The 17,919-nt window shown below is 41.3% G+C and overlaps 1 protein-coding gene across 7 annotated transcripts in view; it reads left to right on the top strand.

The window, feature by feature from the left end:
- The first annotated feature begins 476 nt into the window (after positions 1–476).
- PCGF2 (polycomb group ring finger 2) overlaps positions 477–17,919 on the top strand; it is a 57,118-nt gene continuing 39,675 nt past the window's right edge. For 2 of the 7 annotated variants that reach the window (XM_034416232.3, XM_087894015.1), the window contains exon 1: positions 612–878. Coding sequence is in view for 4 of the 7 variants with exons in the window: in XM_087894013.1 (XP_087750139.1) it covers positions 5,012–5,065 (54 nt within the window). In the remaining 3 variants the exon portion in view is untranslated. Of the gene's footprint in view, positions 879–1,468; positions 1,580–4,687; positions 5,066–17,919 lie in introns of those variants that run through there. The other 5 variants (XM_034416230.3, XM_034416233.3, XM_087894014.1 and 2 more) reach the window with 4 other exon arrangements.

The following is a 17,919-nucleotide window of genomic DNA, read 5'->3' as shown; positions in this document are numbered from 1 at the left end:
TATTAGGGGGGGGGAAAGTGCATGTTTTATTCACGCGGCAATTGTTCAGATTTCAAGCAAAAGTCCTGGAATTCAATAGAGCTGGAACGGGGCAGAGTTTATTGTCGTTAAATTAATCTGCGGCTGTAGGACAGGAGGCGCATGTATTTGTGTATTCAATATTCAAAGCCCACAGGATTTTTATTGCAGTTTAGCAGATTATCCTAAATGTCTTCTCGACGCTTCTTTTCTTCCTCGCCTTCGCAGGCACCTCTTTTCTCCAGCCGACGCGGGGGTTTGACCGGGCGAAGGGACGAGAGGAGAGGGGAGGGGAAGGGAAGGGCGCACCAAAGCCGCGGCTTTTGTTTCTTCCCCAGTACAGCTGAGCTATAGCTGGGTCGTTCCGGTTCGGTTTTGTTTCAGCTGGCCAGAGGAACTTGACGCCTCTGTAGTCTGGCTATAGCTTGGGCGCTTGGACTGTTGAGCTGCTTTTTGTCTTGCCTGGAGGCGGAGAGACAGAGGAGACCCGTGGATTCCTCTCCTGCCGTTCGCCGCCGCTTCTATTTATTGTTTTTTTTTAAAGGGACTTGGCTCTTCTGCAAACACCCTAAGGAATGGAATCACGTGGCTGCAAAGGGGGCGGGGCTTGCTGTCCAGAGGACGGGGGGAGGGCCCTTTTGTTGATTTCCCTGCCCTCTCTTTCTCTCTCTCTCTCTCTCGTACGGTAGTTCAGCCGCAGAAGCTCTGCTTGGAGTCTGTTATATACATATGCATATATTTAAATTGGAGAGTGAGCTGTATAAACGGGACGAGGGGTGTGTTTTCCCACCACTCGCTCTCCTTTCTTCCGTCCCGTATTTTGCTGCTTCGGTGCGCCCCTAGGAAGGATCCGCGGTCAGGTAAGGCTTGAATACTTTCCGCTCCCAAACCAATCCCACTTTCACCCGAGAGAGCTTTCAGTGGCCCCGGGCGGTGCCCTTCCTCTTCCCCTTCGCTTCTCTCTTTGTCACTCCGTCGCTCCTCTTCGCCGTTTTCTTCCTTTCCCCCCTCCTCACTTCTCGGTGTTCCTTTCAAAATGGCCGATCTCCCTCTCTCTCTCTCTCTCTCTCTCTCTCTCGAAATTTGTCAGCCCTTCTCAGCTTTCTTTGTTGTGGCGGTGGTGGTTGTCGGCGGGGGGGCTTATTCGCTGCTGGGAGGGATGCTGCGGAAGATTTTCCAAAGTAGCCTCTTCGGATTTCCTGATCTTGGAATCATAGGAGCCCCATCCCCTCGCCGCCCTCCCCCGCCTGGCTTTGCAGCTAGGGCGCAGGGCGGCAGCTCCGGTTCTCTTTGGCTGGTGCCTTTGGGCAGCAGCCGGGGGCTTTCAGAGCCTTTGAACTCGAGGGTCCTTTTCGCCAAGAGCCGGAGCGGCTGGAACTGAGCTCGCTTACTACAGAGCGGAACAGAGAAGTGGGGGCTAGAAAGCCCATTGGACTGGGACTAAGCCTTGACAGGCAGGAGCCTGTAGTCGGCAAACTGGAATCAGAGGCTCGGCCGGGCATCTCTCCTCTCTCGCAAGAAGAGAGGGGCAGTTTGCGAGATCCAAATGTCAGGCGAGCAAGTATGCGCGCAGTTTGTCTTAGGCCCGAGTGACGTCTGTCTGTCTGTCTGTGTGTCTATGCGCGCGCGTTTATTTGCGAGGAGGGGGGAATAAGGGGAAATGTTATCAACTCTTTAAAAAGACTGATTTCCAAAACTCGTGCCTTCCAGATTACTATTATTATTATTATTAAAGCACCTGAACAGCTGGCGTAGCGTGTAGTCCGCAGCTCTTGGAATTGCCAGGGTGGGTTGGATTTGATAAATGGGAGGGGGGGGCTACAACCACAATATGGCGCATTACGTCGAGAAAATTGGGGAAGGAAGAGAGAAGGAAGAATATAATATTTCGCTTTGGATTGAAGCAGAGAGATTTTGTGATATGCCTGCCTGCCTGTCTTTCTTTCCTTCGCCTCGGGCCGCAGCGAGTTAAAGTCTGATCTGGAAAATCTAGACTGGAGCGAGAAAGGGGTGTGTGTCTGTCATTCCTAAATCACGTGGGAACACGCTTTTCGGGGTGGTAGTAAATGGGGGATGAAGGAAACTTCCTGGGGATTTTATGGGGAAGACGCGTGAAAGAAGCGGGAGAAGGCAGCGGGCTGGCCTTTACCGTCGCGAGGTTTGCCGGCTGAAGATAGGATGGAAAGTAGGGACCGAGAGAGAGAAACGCCCCCCTCCCCGCGTCCCTGCCTGAAAGACCGGCTGGAAGGAATGAAAGAGATCTGGCTCAGTGGGGGAGGCTTTAGTGGAAATTTTTCAAGGGCGCCGTCCGCTGTTGTCCCTCGCTCCCCCCCTTCTCTCCAGATGTTGTTTGGGCTAAAATCGCGCTCGCTCTCAAGGCCAGAAATGGATGCGAGTCGCGGTAAATCCCATCACAGGGAAATTCCGGAAGGAGAAATAGAAGTAACATTAACAGAGATGTGGGAACAGAAATAATTTACCTTCCTGAACGTGGGTTATTCATTCCTCCTCCCAAAATTCACTTTCCTGTCTTGGATTCCGAGCCTTTTTTTTGGGGGGGGGGCTAAAGTGATAATTTCTGCTTTATTATAGAAAACAGATATTTTGTTTGTTGCAACAAGTTAACTTAAGGAGTAGAAATAGATCTTGTTTTCTAGAATTCAACAAAGAAACCGTATCTCTCGTATTGAAAGGAAGCATAGGCGCCCATTTTTATATCCATGGATAGAATAATGGTTATCATCTTTCACATTTTCTTTGAAAAGTTAAGGGATGTTTTTAAATTTAGAATTAAACAAGGAATTACCTGCCGGCAACATCGTCATTCAAATATTCGCCTTAACTTGGAGGAGGGGATACACTTGGAGTGAATGTCCTTGAATCTGGGGTGCCAATCGGCTAGTTTCGGCTAGTCTTTTGCCTTAAATTTGAAAGGAAGAATTTTCTAGAAAGTCTTTTTAGAAATCCTTCTCTGTAGAAAGAGCCGTTTCTCTAGAAATTTAAAAAGCACCAGAATTCCAGCTTCCACAAATAAATCACAGTCCAAAGTTCTGTGCTTAATGAAGATGAACCCATGTTCGTGTGTCTTTTTACCATTCCCCCAATATTGTCTCAAGTCTGTCTTTTCAGCCTTGAAGAACAGGTTTGTTTAACAGCCCTAACCCTGGTTTTTTTTTTTTTTTGCTGCTGGTATTGCCTTTAAGGTGAAGTATCTGTTTCTTGGGATTTTCCTCAGGTCTTGGATTGGATTCCACCACTGAACCTGCTGTATGACAGCTGAGGGAGAAAAATAGAAGGAGCTAGTGCGCCAGATTGATAGATGATGTATTCATTTGTTACTGGGGTGCCTCTTCTCCTGCTCTGTTTCCCCCCTCCCTTCCACCACAAGACCAAACAGTCCGTGAACATAAATGGATTCAGCTATACTCACATACACAAAATCACACACAGTGGTAACCGTGTAAGTAGTGTTTGCCTGGTATAGTGGTTTGGAGGGTGGGGGGTGGGGGGATGGAGAAAGAGGTAGTTCTAGATCTGGAACTTCCTGAGAACTTCGTGAGACGAAAAATCTCCATCAACCCTTCCCCAATCTGGCATCCTCTACAGGTACTTGAACTATCCCTCCCATCACGTTCAGAAAGCAGGGTCGTGGAATTGGTTGGAATTCTAGACCGACCCTTATGGAAATGGATAGGTCAGGGAGGTGAACAAGTTGTTTAGGGTTTGATGGGGGAGCATTTGATTAAGGAAGCGACCTGTCAAGTCCACTCAGGATGTGGGCTCTCTAGGAAACAATAGGCTGTTTAAAGCAGCTTTCTTCCATCTGATATCCTCCAGCTGTGTTGGGCATAAATCCAAGGTTGCGTGGCCACTGGAAGGCACCAGATTCGGGAATGCCGAATTGAATTCTTCCAGAAGAATAAATGAAGTAGAGGCTAACGTAGCCGCGGCTTTGCGGCGGGTGATTGATTTCTCAAATGGCGCAATGCACATATTGCGGAAAAGATCGTAATCATGTATGCTCTGGATGAGGGGCTTCAAGATCGAGAGGTCCGTCCATACAGTGATGAACGGGAGGCTCAATGAGAGTAGATGCTTCAGCGTTTAGTCTTCTCCCGCCAATACACCTAGCCGCGTATTATTGGAGCCGGCACGGCGGCCAGGCTAGACGGACCTGATCCCAGCCGCGGGTCAATCGTCTCCTGACACGTTGGCTGACCTGATTCTAGATTCCCCACTTGGCTGGGAGAAATAGCTTATAGGAGATGGGCTCTAGAAGTAGGAGAGGATGAGCATCACACTACTCGGTATCGGAAGCTTACTAGAGTTGCAGAAGGAATGCGGTACTCGGGGTCAGGCAATGAGTCCCACGCAGGGAGAAAGAACAGCTGCTGCTCCTTCTCCTCCTCAAAGGGTTTCCGCTAATCGCCTTTTGGCTGCAAGTCACTGGGGACCGGGTACCTGAGAAAGAAGGACCCGCCAGCCTCTTGGAGGGAGGTATTTCGGCGTCAGACACCCCCCCCCTCCCTCGCCGCCGTGTCCCTGTCGTGGAGGTACATAATTCTACAGAGAAACGCCCACTAAGCTCCAGGAATCGGAACTCTGGTAAGTAACTCCGGCTCTCCACCCCCTCTCCCCCGAAGAAAATCAGTCTTAGGCTCTTTTCCAAATCCTTTTTTTCCCCGCTGGAGGAAATTGATTTTTCAACCAAATGGAATTCCCGGTAGAGGCGGCTCAGCGACCTGAGGTCTCTCCCCTTCTTTGAAAAACGTTCACATTGTCAAGGCGGCAGGGCCGAGCAGCCGGGTGCCTTCAGACAGGCTAGGCTGCCGCTTCCGCCTCCCTGGTGAAGACTAGAGAGGCAGAAGACCAAACGTTTGGAGAGCGCCAACTTTTTTTGCAGCCTCCCCTTGGCCCTGAACCAGCCCAGGCGGTTCCTCCTCCTCGACTCACCCACTTAAACTTTCGCTTCCACGGGACGGGAGTGGGTCGTATGTTTGCTGGTTTTGAGGACTGCACTTCGCCTTTCAATCCGGCAGCTTTCCAGGTGAGTTAGGGCAATGCCATTTAAATTCGGAATTGCTACCACTGACTTCCCAGCGTATAAATCCAACGAATTACTTTTTAGTCAATGGAGTCTTTTAAAAAATGGATGCAGTGCTAGGATGGCGTCCCTTTTCCTCTTGCGGAGAGATGTATATGGGGGAGTGTATGCTTGTTTGTGTGGGAGACAATATGCACCATCTTGGGCTGGAGATCTCGGACTTGACTGGGTCGAAAGCAAATGCTTTTTCGCCGGTGCTGAACTTGGTTACAATTTTTTTTTAAAAAGCGAATGGAAACTATTAAGTTTGATGACCTACAACTGGGGACTGTGAAGCACCGCCATTTTTCTTTCTTGTCAACAATATTGTACTGAGAAAGGAAATTCTCTGCCTTTCCAACAGGGCAGATCTCTTCACTTTCTGAGTGCTGAAAGTGATGCAAACCGGGAACTCTGCGAATTCTCGGTGGCATTTCCAAGGTTCTAGATTGAATTCTGTTCTAACAAAACATTTTCTCCTGGAAGGGGTGGGGGGGCGAGAATCTCGGCATCCCACATTCGATTGTGAAAGAGGACATACATTGTTTAGTCCAACTTGGCATGTTTGAGCAGGGGAAGCATAACTCAGAGATACCCAAACAAATTCTTCTGACATTACTTCCCTCAGTTCAGAGCGTCCCACAGCTTAGATCCTAACTAATCCGTTTCAGTGAAACTAAAACCCAACAACAAAAGAAGTATGTAACACCAGAAGGCGGGAATGGATCTCTGAAGCCCTCCTTTCTTGCAGGTAGTCACCTTTAACTTGATAGGGAACTCCATCTCCAGCCAGTTTGGAAACGAGAAGAAGCAAGCCTGCCTCTGGTTGGAAAAAGACAAGAGAGGTGCTTTTCACTTCCAGGCCACAGGGTCAAGTTACACTTGTTTCCATTACCACAGCTGCGATCTCTTACCTACTCCGAATCAGCCCCTGGGAGTTTATTTCTGAGTAAAAAGGTCAAGATAGAGAAACAGTAACAGCAACTTTCTTATTTTCTTTTGGTTTTTTCAGACAGAAGGGGAAAAAATCCAATGTGCATTTATTTGCAAGTATGGATTTGGCTGCATATTTAAGGAGGCTTTTTGAAGCAGTTTATGGAACAATTATAGTTGTAATTTTTAGATGAGAACGAAGGTTTGGCAAGGTGTTGGTGGGAGAAACAAATTGAACCAAGAACTAGATAACACTAAATCCAAGAAGGTAAAGCGGTACCAATGAGCTGCATGCTAGGTTAGCTTTAGTTCATTTTCTTGAGAAGCTGGCTGTGGCTGGGTAGGTACAAACCTTCCCCAGTCCAAGCCTTCCAGATTGTTGAACTATCATGCACATCATTCACAGCTGCCTACTGAGCTTGCTGGCTTGTTAGAGTAATCTTAATCTGTCTTCTTCAAATAAACTTCTTCCAGGTTGGGGAAAAGTTTCAGGATGTTAATAATGGGTATAATCTTGTAGCAACCTGAAAATATTAATTGTCTCTTAATGTACCTTTGGTGGATTACAACCTTTTCATCAAACCTGGAAGTCTAGTCTGGAAAGCTTAGTTTTACATATACATAGAACTTCTCTGTTGTGGGTGGGCGCGCTTGTGTGTGTGTGCATGCATGTATGTATGTGCATGCATAGGTACACATGCATGTTGGGAAAAATGGAATAGTAAAAGATAAATAAAAGTAAATAGTAAAAGAAAAAAAGTGACTTTAAACAAGTAGTAATAAGATATGAGAACAGGTATCCTTGTATCCTGAGCACATTTTGTGTGATAAGACACTTCAAATTTGGTTTAATCCACAAAGAATGGGGTTGAATCTCCATATGAATTCTAGTGCAGTTGGTTTGCAAAGAAAGCTGCCTTTATTATTCTTTGAGTCAGCCCCTGAAAACTGAAACATTCTTCATTTTGTTTGAGCCCAGGATGTTGTTATTTCTGGTGTTAAATTAGCTTTTTCTTCTTTGTAGAAGATAGATGATAGCTTATAGTAGCTGGGAGAATGGGAAAGGGTCTGTTTTCCAAAAACAAAAAACAAAACAAAAAAAACAAACAAACCCCAACCCATGGTTGAGAGAAATATTTTCTGTATCTTATCAATTTGAAATTTTTTCCAAGCTGGCAATGGGAAGGTTCTGTTAATTGGAAATCTAACCCCGTCAAGAAAGATAACATCAATGCCTCAGTCAAAATCCTTTGTAGGAGCAGAGGGAGGACTATGTCTTTTTCAAAACAGATGTGCAGGGTAAGCTCCTGGCTGACTGACCCAAAATACTTTGTCACTTTCTAGTCCCCTGCCCACCTATCTAAAATTTAAATTTAACTCTGTTTTCAATATTGGGCTATTTCTCCCTCAGTCTTAAAATCTAAATTTGTAATATTTATTTTCTATGTATTTTCTGTAAAAAGTTCTATCCCACTTCAGTGGTTATTCCAGAACAGCAATTAAGATCAATTGATTATATTTGCAAAATATGTAGGTTAAACAAAAATTGTACTGATTTTACATTAATCCTGGAAATTAATATCCTTACCTATGAGTAAACCCCAGTGAGTTCAAAGCAGGGAGAGAATCCTTGTGTGGGGAAGAGGTCAAGATGTTGCTCTAGGATGGGGAAATCCAAGTTTTGCTCTACTCTCAGCGGGATATGTGTGTGTGTGTGTCAGTCACTCTTTTTCAACCCAACCTATCTCACAAGGTTGTTCTTGTGAAATAAAATAGAAGAAAGGTTACTGGAAGCAGAGTATCAATCAAGTAAGTACCATTCTGCTGTAGAAAAATAATTTTAGATCCCAAAATGATTGATTTTTTAATAAGGAATTAAGCACAGTTTGAAATAATGCTTTAAGAATGAAGTATTTTAGATTTTGCATGATGATGAAATGAATATGAATACAGGTACTGTACTGCAATCAGTCCCTGTGTGGGGAAGAAGTCAAGATATTAGTCTAAGATGGGGAAACCCAGGTTTTGGTCTACCCTCAACCAACGGAGTGCCAGTCACTCTTTTTCAGCTCAACCTACCAGCAATATGCTTAGTAAATACTAGAAGCAAAAATAACGAGATGAACCTATGTTTCTGGAAAACAAGCATGCTCTGAGCAGTAGCACTTCTAATAGCCTGCAGTTTCCTAGACCAAGCCTGGGACTGGTTTTGAACCCATCCGCTTTTCTAACCTCTAAGACCCCATGACTTTCTGCCATAAGGGTACTATTGATTCAAAGGGGGAATGATTGTAGTATAGTACCCATATTCATTTCATCATCTGCCAATATCTAAAATATTTCATATTTGAAGCATACTTTCAAACTGTGCTTAAAAGGCACAAAGAAAGAGCTGTCCTTTTCTATGGTTTCCTTCCTACCCATGCCTCTTTGGAGACTGCTTTGAGATCAAAGGACCACTTGCCTCTGAGTAGACTTTCATTAAATTGCCCCTTAAGTATTGTGTGTATTGTGCTCAAACCCCTGGCCTGGTTTTTTTTCCTGCCTAATTAGGAGTTTTCTAGGAAGGAAGAAGTGTATCCTGGCTTTCTTTGATTGCCTGGATGGGAGTGCAGCCTATAGCTGTGATTTTGTTCTTTAAAGATAAAATTTTGTGACTGGCAAATGCTAAAGGTGGTGGTCACAATTCCAAGCTCTTTTCAGGCCTCTTTATTAGCCAAAACATTTATCCACTAGGTTTAGAGGCAGGATAATTTTAGGCATGCTCATTCAGAAGTAAACAGTAAAGGGAAGTCAAGGGGACTGCTGAGTGGGACTTCCTTGCAAGAAAGAACTTTGGTGGGGGGGGGGTATGGACTCCTCCTTACAGGTCATTACTATGTCTAGAGGGGGAAATTGTTTGATCTCTTCAATTGTGGCCTGAAAGTTGGGCCTGAGTTGGTTGAAGTATATTTGAAAACTATATAAAATTGATAAGCTGAGGATATAGGAAATCTTTATTTTCTAATTTAGGCATTTATGGGAGGAAAAGTGATTCTTACAATTTCTAGCAAAGCTTTTGTGAGACATCTTCCTATTTTAATCTATGTAGTAATCCATCTATACTGTTCTTCTATCCTTTACTTGGTCAAATCCTTCATTTTTTTCTGCATACCTTTCTTTATGTTATTCCTTGATTGAGGGTTCTTTATAGCAATTTTCATTAGTTTATTGCCTAGGGCTACAACTCCTAGCAACTGATGAAAACTTTAGTTTAAACCATTTCATGTATTGCAGTTTTGGGGATTTAAAAAAAAACGTTTATAAGGCCTTTTAAAAATACAAACCTATTTAACAGACTGAACCATCAATTAATGATATGGATTAGATTTGCATAACATGCTGGCTAAAAATATGTGCTAAATGAGCATTTGTAGGTCATCAGAATGCAAATATTGTGATTATGTATCCCAAACACTGGGATGCAGGATATAAAACTTTGCATCCATGTATCACCATGTATCTATATATTGCTGAAACTTCCATGTCTGTAATCCTTAGCTGACTGAAACAGTGCCTCATAGGGCAACCATTTTTGAATCAAGATATCTCAAAAGGGCTAATTTACAGAATGTGTTCAAAATCCAGTATCCATGTCTCCCATGGAATTGAAATTTGGCAAATTTTAACAAACATTTTATAACATAAAAATTATTACAAAGCATTTTTTGACATAGTATAAAATATTATAAAATATTTTCTGAGGTCAACTCGAAGTTTAACTGTGTTGCACAGTTCAATGTGGGCTATTTTCAAGGCAGATACATCATACATAAATAATTGTGCTGGGGACAGGAAACCAACCTTAAATCTCTGCTTTATCATAAAACTCCCTAGAGGTCTTGGGTCTATAACCTTCTGCTGCCTTTCCCAGAGATATTAATGATGCTTGGAACTAACTGAAGAAAATGCAAATTTAATAATTTTATCAAAAGTATATCCATAGAGGTAACACAATGTTTAAATTCAAAGGCACTTTTGCAAACCTTGACTGCCATGGATGTCTTTTAAAATAAAATTGGATTTTTTAGAATTAACTTATAGGTTTAATCTTACCATTAATAATTTTTTAAAGTTTGAAGAATCAAATTAACTTTTATTAGATTGCTAAAAAATTGTGAACTGGTTCATTTAAGATTGCAGGTTAGTTTAATATCTTTAGAATATTCTCCTATGTATCATAGCAATATAGTTTATACTTTCCCTGGCAATGATAAATAGAGCAAATGCAGAAGATCCAATTTAAAGATACAATAATTCTTTGATTTATAATCTATTGCTATGACTTTTATTAATAAAATATAAGCCCCAATGATTTCCCTCTGAACTGTAAATTTTTCCTTTCTTCTATTGCTTCTTTTCTTCAAATGAGGTACAGGAAAAGAAAGATCAAGGTACTTACATGCTGATTTGTCTTTGGTCTTATACTGCTTAATTTGCAATTAAAATTTTGATTGTTAAACAATTTGATTGTAACAATTAAAGTTCCAAAACTATGCTAATCTTTAAAACATGGGAGAAATCGGATATCCTCTGAGATTTTAATCTCAGATATGAGCGGGTGACTTGTTCCTAAGTGGCATAATATGGAATAAATTCTGTTTATAGTACTTTTGTTTTCTAAAACATAATTTTGAAATATTTTTGCTTAGAGTCACTAGTAATAAAGGAAAAGAAAATGCACAGCTGAATATAGAGTAATGAATATAGAGTAATATATGGAATGGTTGTGCTTCTATCATATGGAAAAGTTGTTACTTTTTATTTTTTGCATGATTTATTTTTATTGTGAACAACCATGTGCTTTTGGATAGTAAATGTTAAATAAGAATGAATTTGTTATGGAAAAAAGTGATTATATGTTTATATGTGTGCTATATGTGGAGGAAGAAATCAGGAGCAATTCAGTGACCCTCACTGGTTGTTTTTTAGAGGGAGAAATTTAAAAGTATTCTGGGTGCTGTGAACGAGATTCTGAGCTTTGGGCATCAGGATTTTATTAAAACCAGCTTGCCCACAGGTTGCTCTTTTGGTTCATTTTCAATGTTTAATTTTTATTTTAAGAAAGGAAAAAGTTAGAATTGGCATTCAAACCACATGCTTTGAATTGAAAGCCCATTCCCTAACTACAAATGTATCAGGGTTTAGGAAATAGCCTGGTCATTCAGGTCCTTTCTGATGGGAATTGATAGAGGGGAGCAGCCTTCATATTTTCCCTTTCCCCAAAATGTAAAATATAAGCATTAATAATTCTCTTTTGGCATTGGCAGTGGGCCACCAGGATCAGATACATAACTATAGAAACCAGATCACCTTCTTTCACTAGCCAGTAAATGCGACATCATCTGAAAGCAAAATGCCAACATCTTAAATGTTGATGTTAAGAATCCCCAGCCAGCATGCTCTTGAGGTTGAAAAACACTGCTCTAAAGAAAATGAGACAAAGGAAAGAGTGGGAGTAATGGTATAATAGACTTTTGGCTTCTTCTATTGGAAAGATATTTTGCTTCATTCCATGACTGGACATCCCTTATATCTGTAACATCAGTTTCATCACTCCCAAAAATGGCCTTGGAAGCACAAACTCCAAGATCATCCCTCACTTCTGATCATTTGCTGCCAATATTTTCACTCCCATGCATTTCTTACATAAGGCCACAATATTGTCCCCTTGCATGGCTATTTCAAGTAAGGGAATGAGGAACAGATGCAGGGAGAGAGAGAGACAGTTTGCACAATCTATTTCTTTTGAGTTTGGGTATTTCCCAGGATGCCATGACCAAAAAAACCCCAGAAGCCAAAAACTGATGTTATCCTTTGGAAAATCCACAATTTTTCAAAAAAGAAGCTCTACAACAGTGAGAAGAGAAAGGTGACATTCCCTTTTACCCTCAACTCTTCCCATTCTTCAGAGCCTCACTAGAGGTTTACAGCGTTAGCCGTCGTTGAAGTGATATAACATTAGTTTTTTTAAAAAATGTTTTTCTGCAATAATTTTATTAAAGATTACAAACTATGTAAAATATAAAAAATAAAGAAAAAGAATAGTGGTAAAAGAGAAAATGATTGGGCTTTAATGATCTGTTTATAATTGGGGAATCATTTCTTTAGCTTTATTTCTAAGGAAAGCAATACATTTGGAATTTTTTTTGATGAACACTAAAATATAAACATGGGTAGTCCTCAACTTACAACAGTTCATTTAGTTCATTTAGTGTTCAAAGTTACAAAGGCACTGAAAAAATGGATTATGATTATTTTTCATAGTTATGACCTTTGACCCCATGATCATATGATCGAAATTCAGATTCTTGGCAACAGACTCATACTTATGACCAGGGGTGAAACGCTCCTGGTTCGGACTGGCTCGGGCGAGTAAGTAGCGATGGTGGTGGGCAATTTGGAGAACCAGTAGCAAAAATCCCTGCCCCCGCCCCTCATGCCCAGCTGAGCTGTGTGATCATCAGAGCCATTTTTTTCTTTTAAATGGCTCTGAGCAACCAAGCTCTGACGATCCCAGCTGAGTTGCCTGCTAATCAGGCAACTCAGCTTGGATTGCCAGAGCCATGTAAAAGAAAAAAACTTTTTTCCTTTTAAATGGCTCTGACTATCCCTCCCCCTCCCCCCCTCAGCTTGCTTACCTTAGCTGCTGGTCGCAATGCCTTGTTGTAATCCCTGCAATCAATTGCATCAGCAAGCAACTGAATCTCCCTGCCTGCAATCAAGCAGGCAGGGAGTTGTGGACTTCAACTTCCAGAATTCTTCAGCCAGCAAAGCAAAGCTGACTGAGGAATTCTGGGAGTTGAAGTCTACAAGTCTTAAAGTTGCCAAGGTTGGAGACCCCTGTTCTATTGGGTAAGTTTTTTTCTCCTTTGGGAGCTTTAAAAAAAATAGTTAATTGGGTTTTTTTTTAGTTGTTCTTTTTTTTGACCTAGCCATTTAAAGTTTAGGAAGTTTTAAATTTAGATGCTTTTATATAAAAATAAAAATAAATTAAATTAAAATAATATCTGTTCAGCTTTCTGAGATTTAGTGTGTTTTTGTGGTGTTTCACTCTAACTACACAAACACACAAAATCTCACAAAGCTGTATGTGGAATTTTGTGTGTGTAAAGTGTGAAAGTTGTTTTTTGGGGGCTTTTTGTGGCTGTGTGAGGTTCCTGCTTGTTACAGGGGCCATTTTGGGTCTAGCACAGCTGCTGTTATATTGTGGGTGAGCCAGTTGTGTTGTGTTGTATTTTGTAGGTTAAAAAAGAGCAAAGAAGTGACATTGACTTGGCCACGTCCACCTTACCAACAAGCCACACACTCCCAGTCACCTTACCACCAAGCCACGCCCACTAATTAAGCCACACCCACAGAACCGGTAGCAAAAAAATTTAGATTTCATCCCTGCTTATGATCATTGCTGTGTCACAAGGTCATGTGATCCCTTTTGCAACCTTCCAACAAGCAAAGTCAATGGAGAAGCCAGATTCACTTAACAACCATGTTACTATGGTAACTTATCAATTACAATGATTCACTTAATAACTGTGGCAAGAAAGATTGTAAAATGGGGCAAAACTCACTTAACAAATTCTTAACAACAAAAATTTGAGTTCAATTGTAGTCATAAGTCTAGGACTGCCGGTACTATTTCTGGAAGAGCTTAATAAACGTTTGCTGATTAGAGCTGAAAGATTAGTTTTTGCAATTTTAATTATTGACAAAGGATGAGATATGAGAAGAAGAGTATTTTTTTGACCGAAGCACCAGAGTAAATGTTACGATACTTAACTGTTTATACTTGTTGGGATGGAGGGGGAATCATCTTTTATGTACCTTATTACAATTATTTTGGCACAAGTGTAGTTGGATTGCTATAGTTGCTAGTGAGGATATCAGTTTTTCCAAAAGAAAATGTACATTTAGGCTAATTTATTTATTTATTAGTCATATTTCTATGCCACCCACTCTCCGAGGACTCTGGGCTGTTTACACCAAAGACAGTATACTAAATAGCATATTGCCCCCTAACAATCTGGGTCCTCATTTTACCCACCTCGGAAGGATGGAAGACTGAGTCAATCTTGAGCCAGTGAGATTTGATCCGCTGATCTGCTGAACTAGCAGTCAGGTGAAGTAGCTGCAGTACTGCACTCTAACCACTGCATTACCTTGGCTCTAGCTTGACAGTTGAAAGAAACCAATGACAATAATCTCATAGGAGATACTGGGGGAATGGTTTTTTTTATGTGTTTGATTTTTTTTTTTAAAGCAAAAGTTTTTCTCATTGAAGAATTGGGAGGCAGCTTGACCGTATGTGGATATTTTCCTGTCAAAACAAATCCAAATACTTCTTCCCTGTCTTAATAGGGTTACATCTGTCTGAATTTGTTTTTTTTTCTAATAATCCTGCCTTTGAGACTTGCTTCCTCCCTATGCTTCCATCATTACTCCCTATACTTCCTCATGCTTCCATAATTACTCATTTCCAAGAGCTTTTTTTGCATCCACAAAAATAATAAATCGACACCCCCCCCCCCGTTGTTTCGTGAAAGACAGTGATTGGAAATCCACACAATATATGTTCTTAAATAGGGGGCTTTCTTCATTTTCATTTGACACTATTAAGTCATCCAACCCCAGAAAATGTCCAGATCTCAAATCAATTTGCTAACACCAAAGACATTGAAAATACTTAGCTGTTTGCCCTCATTCTTCCCTCTTTATCCATCCCCCTTTTATTTTTTTTCTACCTTGGCAAGTTGTAATAATATTCTGGCTCCTTGCCAAGTATAGAGGTTACTATGGAAACAGTATAACTGCCTGAGCAAGCCAGAAAGGGTTGTGGCTTCTAGTGTCTACTCTTATGTTCATGTGCCTGAGGTAGGTAGGTAGATAGGTAGATAGGTAGACAGATAGATAGATGAGAGACAGACAGACAGACAGACAGACAGACAGTAGAATTTATACCATCCTGCATTTAATGATACCAAATGAAGAATGAATTTCTAACAACAAAGAGAGGAAGGAGGGGAAAGAAAAGCATACCAAATTCCCCTGCCACACCCTTTTGAAAACACCCGATGTATAACTATATATTTTTTATTAACTCCGAAAGGGAAATAACTTGCTTTCACTTTTTTCTATGTATTATGAGAGGAAAAACTTTTTGTATTTTTGTACACCATTTTTGTATTTTGTACACCATTTGGACTTTTTCTGGGGTTTTGGAAACCACTGGTCAGAGAATTGCTATTATTGTTCCATGTGTTTGTGCAGAAATAGTACCTAATTGCAAAGTTCCTTGTGTTGTTGGGACAATCTATGACCCAATTTTTATTAAAGGTGGCTAGAGTTATCAGGGCCACAAAAGCCCTCCATGGCTTAGGACTGGGGTATATACGAGACCGCCTTCTGCCATCAACAACTTCCCACCGGCCAATACGCTCCCACAGAGAGGGGCTCCTCAGGGTGCCATCGGCCAAACAATGCCGACTGGTGACATCCAGGGGGAGACCCTTCTCTGTAGGGGCACCAGCCTTCTGGAATGAGCTGCCCCTAGAGCTTCGTCTTAGCCCCGACCTGCGCACTTTTCGCCGCACCCTTAAGACCCTTCTGTTTCAGCAAGCCGGACTGGCCTAGTACGAATTTTAAAATGGGTGTATGTGTGTTTTAATTCGTGGGCAAATTTTTATATTCAATTTTAATTGGTTTTAAATTTTATAAATCTATGTGTTTTAATATGTCTGTACACTGCCCTGAGTCCTTCAGGAGAAGGGCAGTATAGAAATCTAATAAACTTGAAACTTGAAAAAAGTAATGGCAGTCTTTTGTTCTCAGGCTAGACATACATTAGAGCAGGGGTCTCCAATCTTGCCAACTTTAAGACTTGTGGACTTCAACTCCCAGAATTCCTCAGGCAGCTATTAGTTTACCTAGATCCGTGATGGCGTATCAGTGGCACACGTGCCAGAGATGGCACGCAGTGCCCTCTCTGTGGGCACGTGAGCCATTGCGTTCAGCTCTGCCACACATGTGTATGCACCTCCCACCAGCCAGCTGGTCTTTGGGTCTCTGCCATGCATGCGTTGGGAGTGGGGCACGTGCGGGATGGGTGGGATGAATGTGGGGGGCCCACGTGCAGTTGCACAGGGGCAGGGCATGTTCGGGGCGACTGTGTGCATATGCGTGGGGGGCGGGGCACATGCACGGGGGTTCGGGTGTGCATATGTGCATTCGCTTTGGCCACTTAGTCCAGAAAAGGTTAGTCTAGATAATGCCAGGGGTCCAAGTAACAGCCCATAGGAAATCATGACTCTAAGGCAGGGTTCCTCAAAGTATAGATTTATTAGGCATGTCATATTGGCATAGCTGGTGAAAATCCGAATCTGAAGACCCGTGGGTTTTCCCCCACCTAGTTCAAATCCAAAGTTCTTTCCCACATTACACACAACCATCACATGCCTCCTGGATGCCTCCCATCCAGTGTCCTTGGTTCCCAGGAGAAAGAATGTCATTTTGGCTGCATATCCCCTTTGCTATCTCTACTCCCCTCTCCCTTTCCCACAGCTCCAGCAAGCCTCATTGTGACTCTCCAAAGATGGCTTCAGGGTTAACAGATACAATTGATTCAGAATCTAAACAGCAACTGTAATCTACAGAACTGGTTAGTTCTTCACAGACAATACTGAAAGTTTGGTGACAGTTTAAGAATATATAAACGATAAAGAATATTGAAACAAAGAAATCCTTTAATAGGAAAAGTCCCTATTAGAAGAAGCAGCAACAAAAGTGGTAACTTCTATAGTTAACTCATTCTTATGAATAATCCCATTCATAAGAAAAGATCTCAATATTTTAAACACCAAATCAACTAGGAATTAATCAAATTATCCAGAAACAAGTCATTAAAAGTTAGAACTGATTAAATTTTTAAACTTCTCCTTTCTTTCCCAGCTTCCTTGCAAACGAACGAACTACAGGCATGCAGTTAAAAACTCCTGACGATGGTAAAATTAAGAAACTTTCACTTCCTAATGTTTCTGTATAATTTGATTAATTCTAGATGATTAATTCCTAATTCTACCATTGTCAGGAGTTTTTAGCTGCATGCCTGTAGTTTGTTAGTTTTGGGTCTGTTTAATAAACATGACAAATGTAATTTTGTACCAAAAAAAGGACAGATCTAATGAACACTTACCTTGTGATAGAAATCACATAGATTTGCATGTTGCAAACAACACAAAATTTTTACATAAAGGTTTGAGCGAACATTTAATCAGGGAGATTGATACTGCATTTTTGTCCTAAGTATAAGGCCCTTTGTTCTGCAGAAAGAAACAGTTGAAAAGCATTATGACCTATTGGCCAATTTAGGGTGTGTCAAATTTTTCAACTTTCAACTTCCAAACATTAGGGATACTCAAAACTTGTGACATGCCTTGGGGATTGTAAAGATATTTTGGTTACTTTAATATAATTTACACGTGCTTAGTAAGTAACTACATAAATATCATAACTTTTTAACATTTTGCACTTGGGAACAGAAGATTCAGCCAGTTTCGGGTGACCACAAGGGGACTAGATAAAAATGAATCTGGCACAGAAATTTACTCCCTCCCCATGTATCATTAATTAATTAATTAATGTAAATTTGCAAAATATAGTTCTATGCATTGATGGCATGATAAATTAATAACAATACTGAGTGTCTGAAACTCATTTAGCAATATATTTATAGTTAAAATATTTAAAAGGCTCTAACAGAGTCCTCATGAAAAACATTTCTCATGAGTCCCAAATAGCCAGCTGCAGGGCCCCCATCACAAAACAAACAAGTAAAATTGAATTAAATTAGA

Source organism: Pantherophis guttatus, chromosome 4 (genome assembly GCF_059756535.1).
Source record: "Pantherophis guttatus breed Tessera chromosome 4, ASM5975653v1, whole genome shotgun sequence".
NCBI lineage: Eukaryota > Metazoa > Chordata > Lepidosauria > Squamata > Colubridae > Pantherophis > Pantherophis guttatus.
Note: the sequence above shows the minus strand (reverse complement) of the source record. Positions and strands in the feature narration are given on the sequence as shown.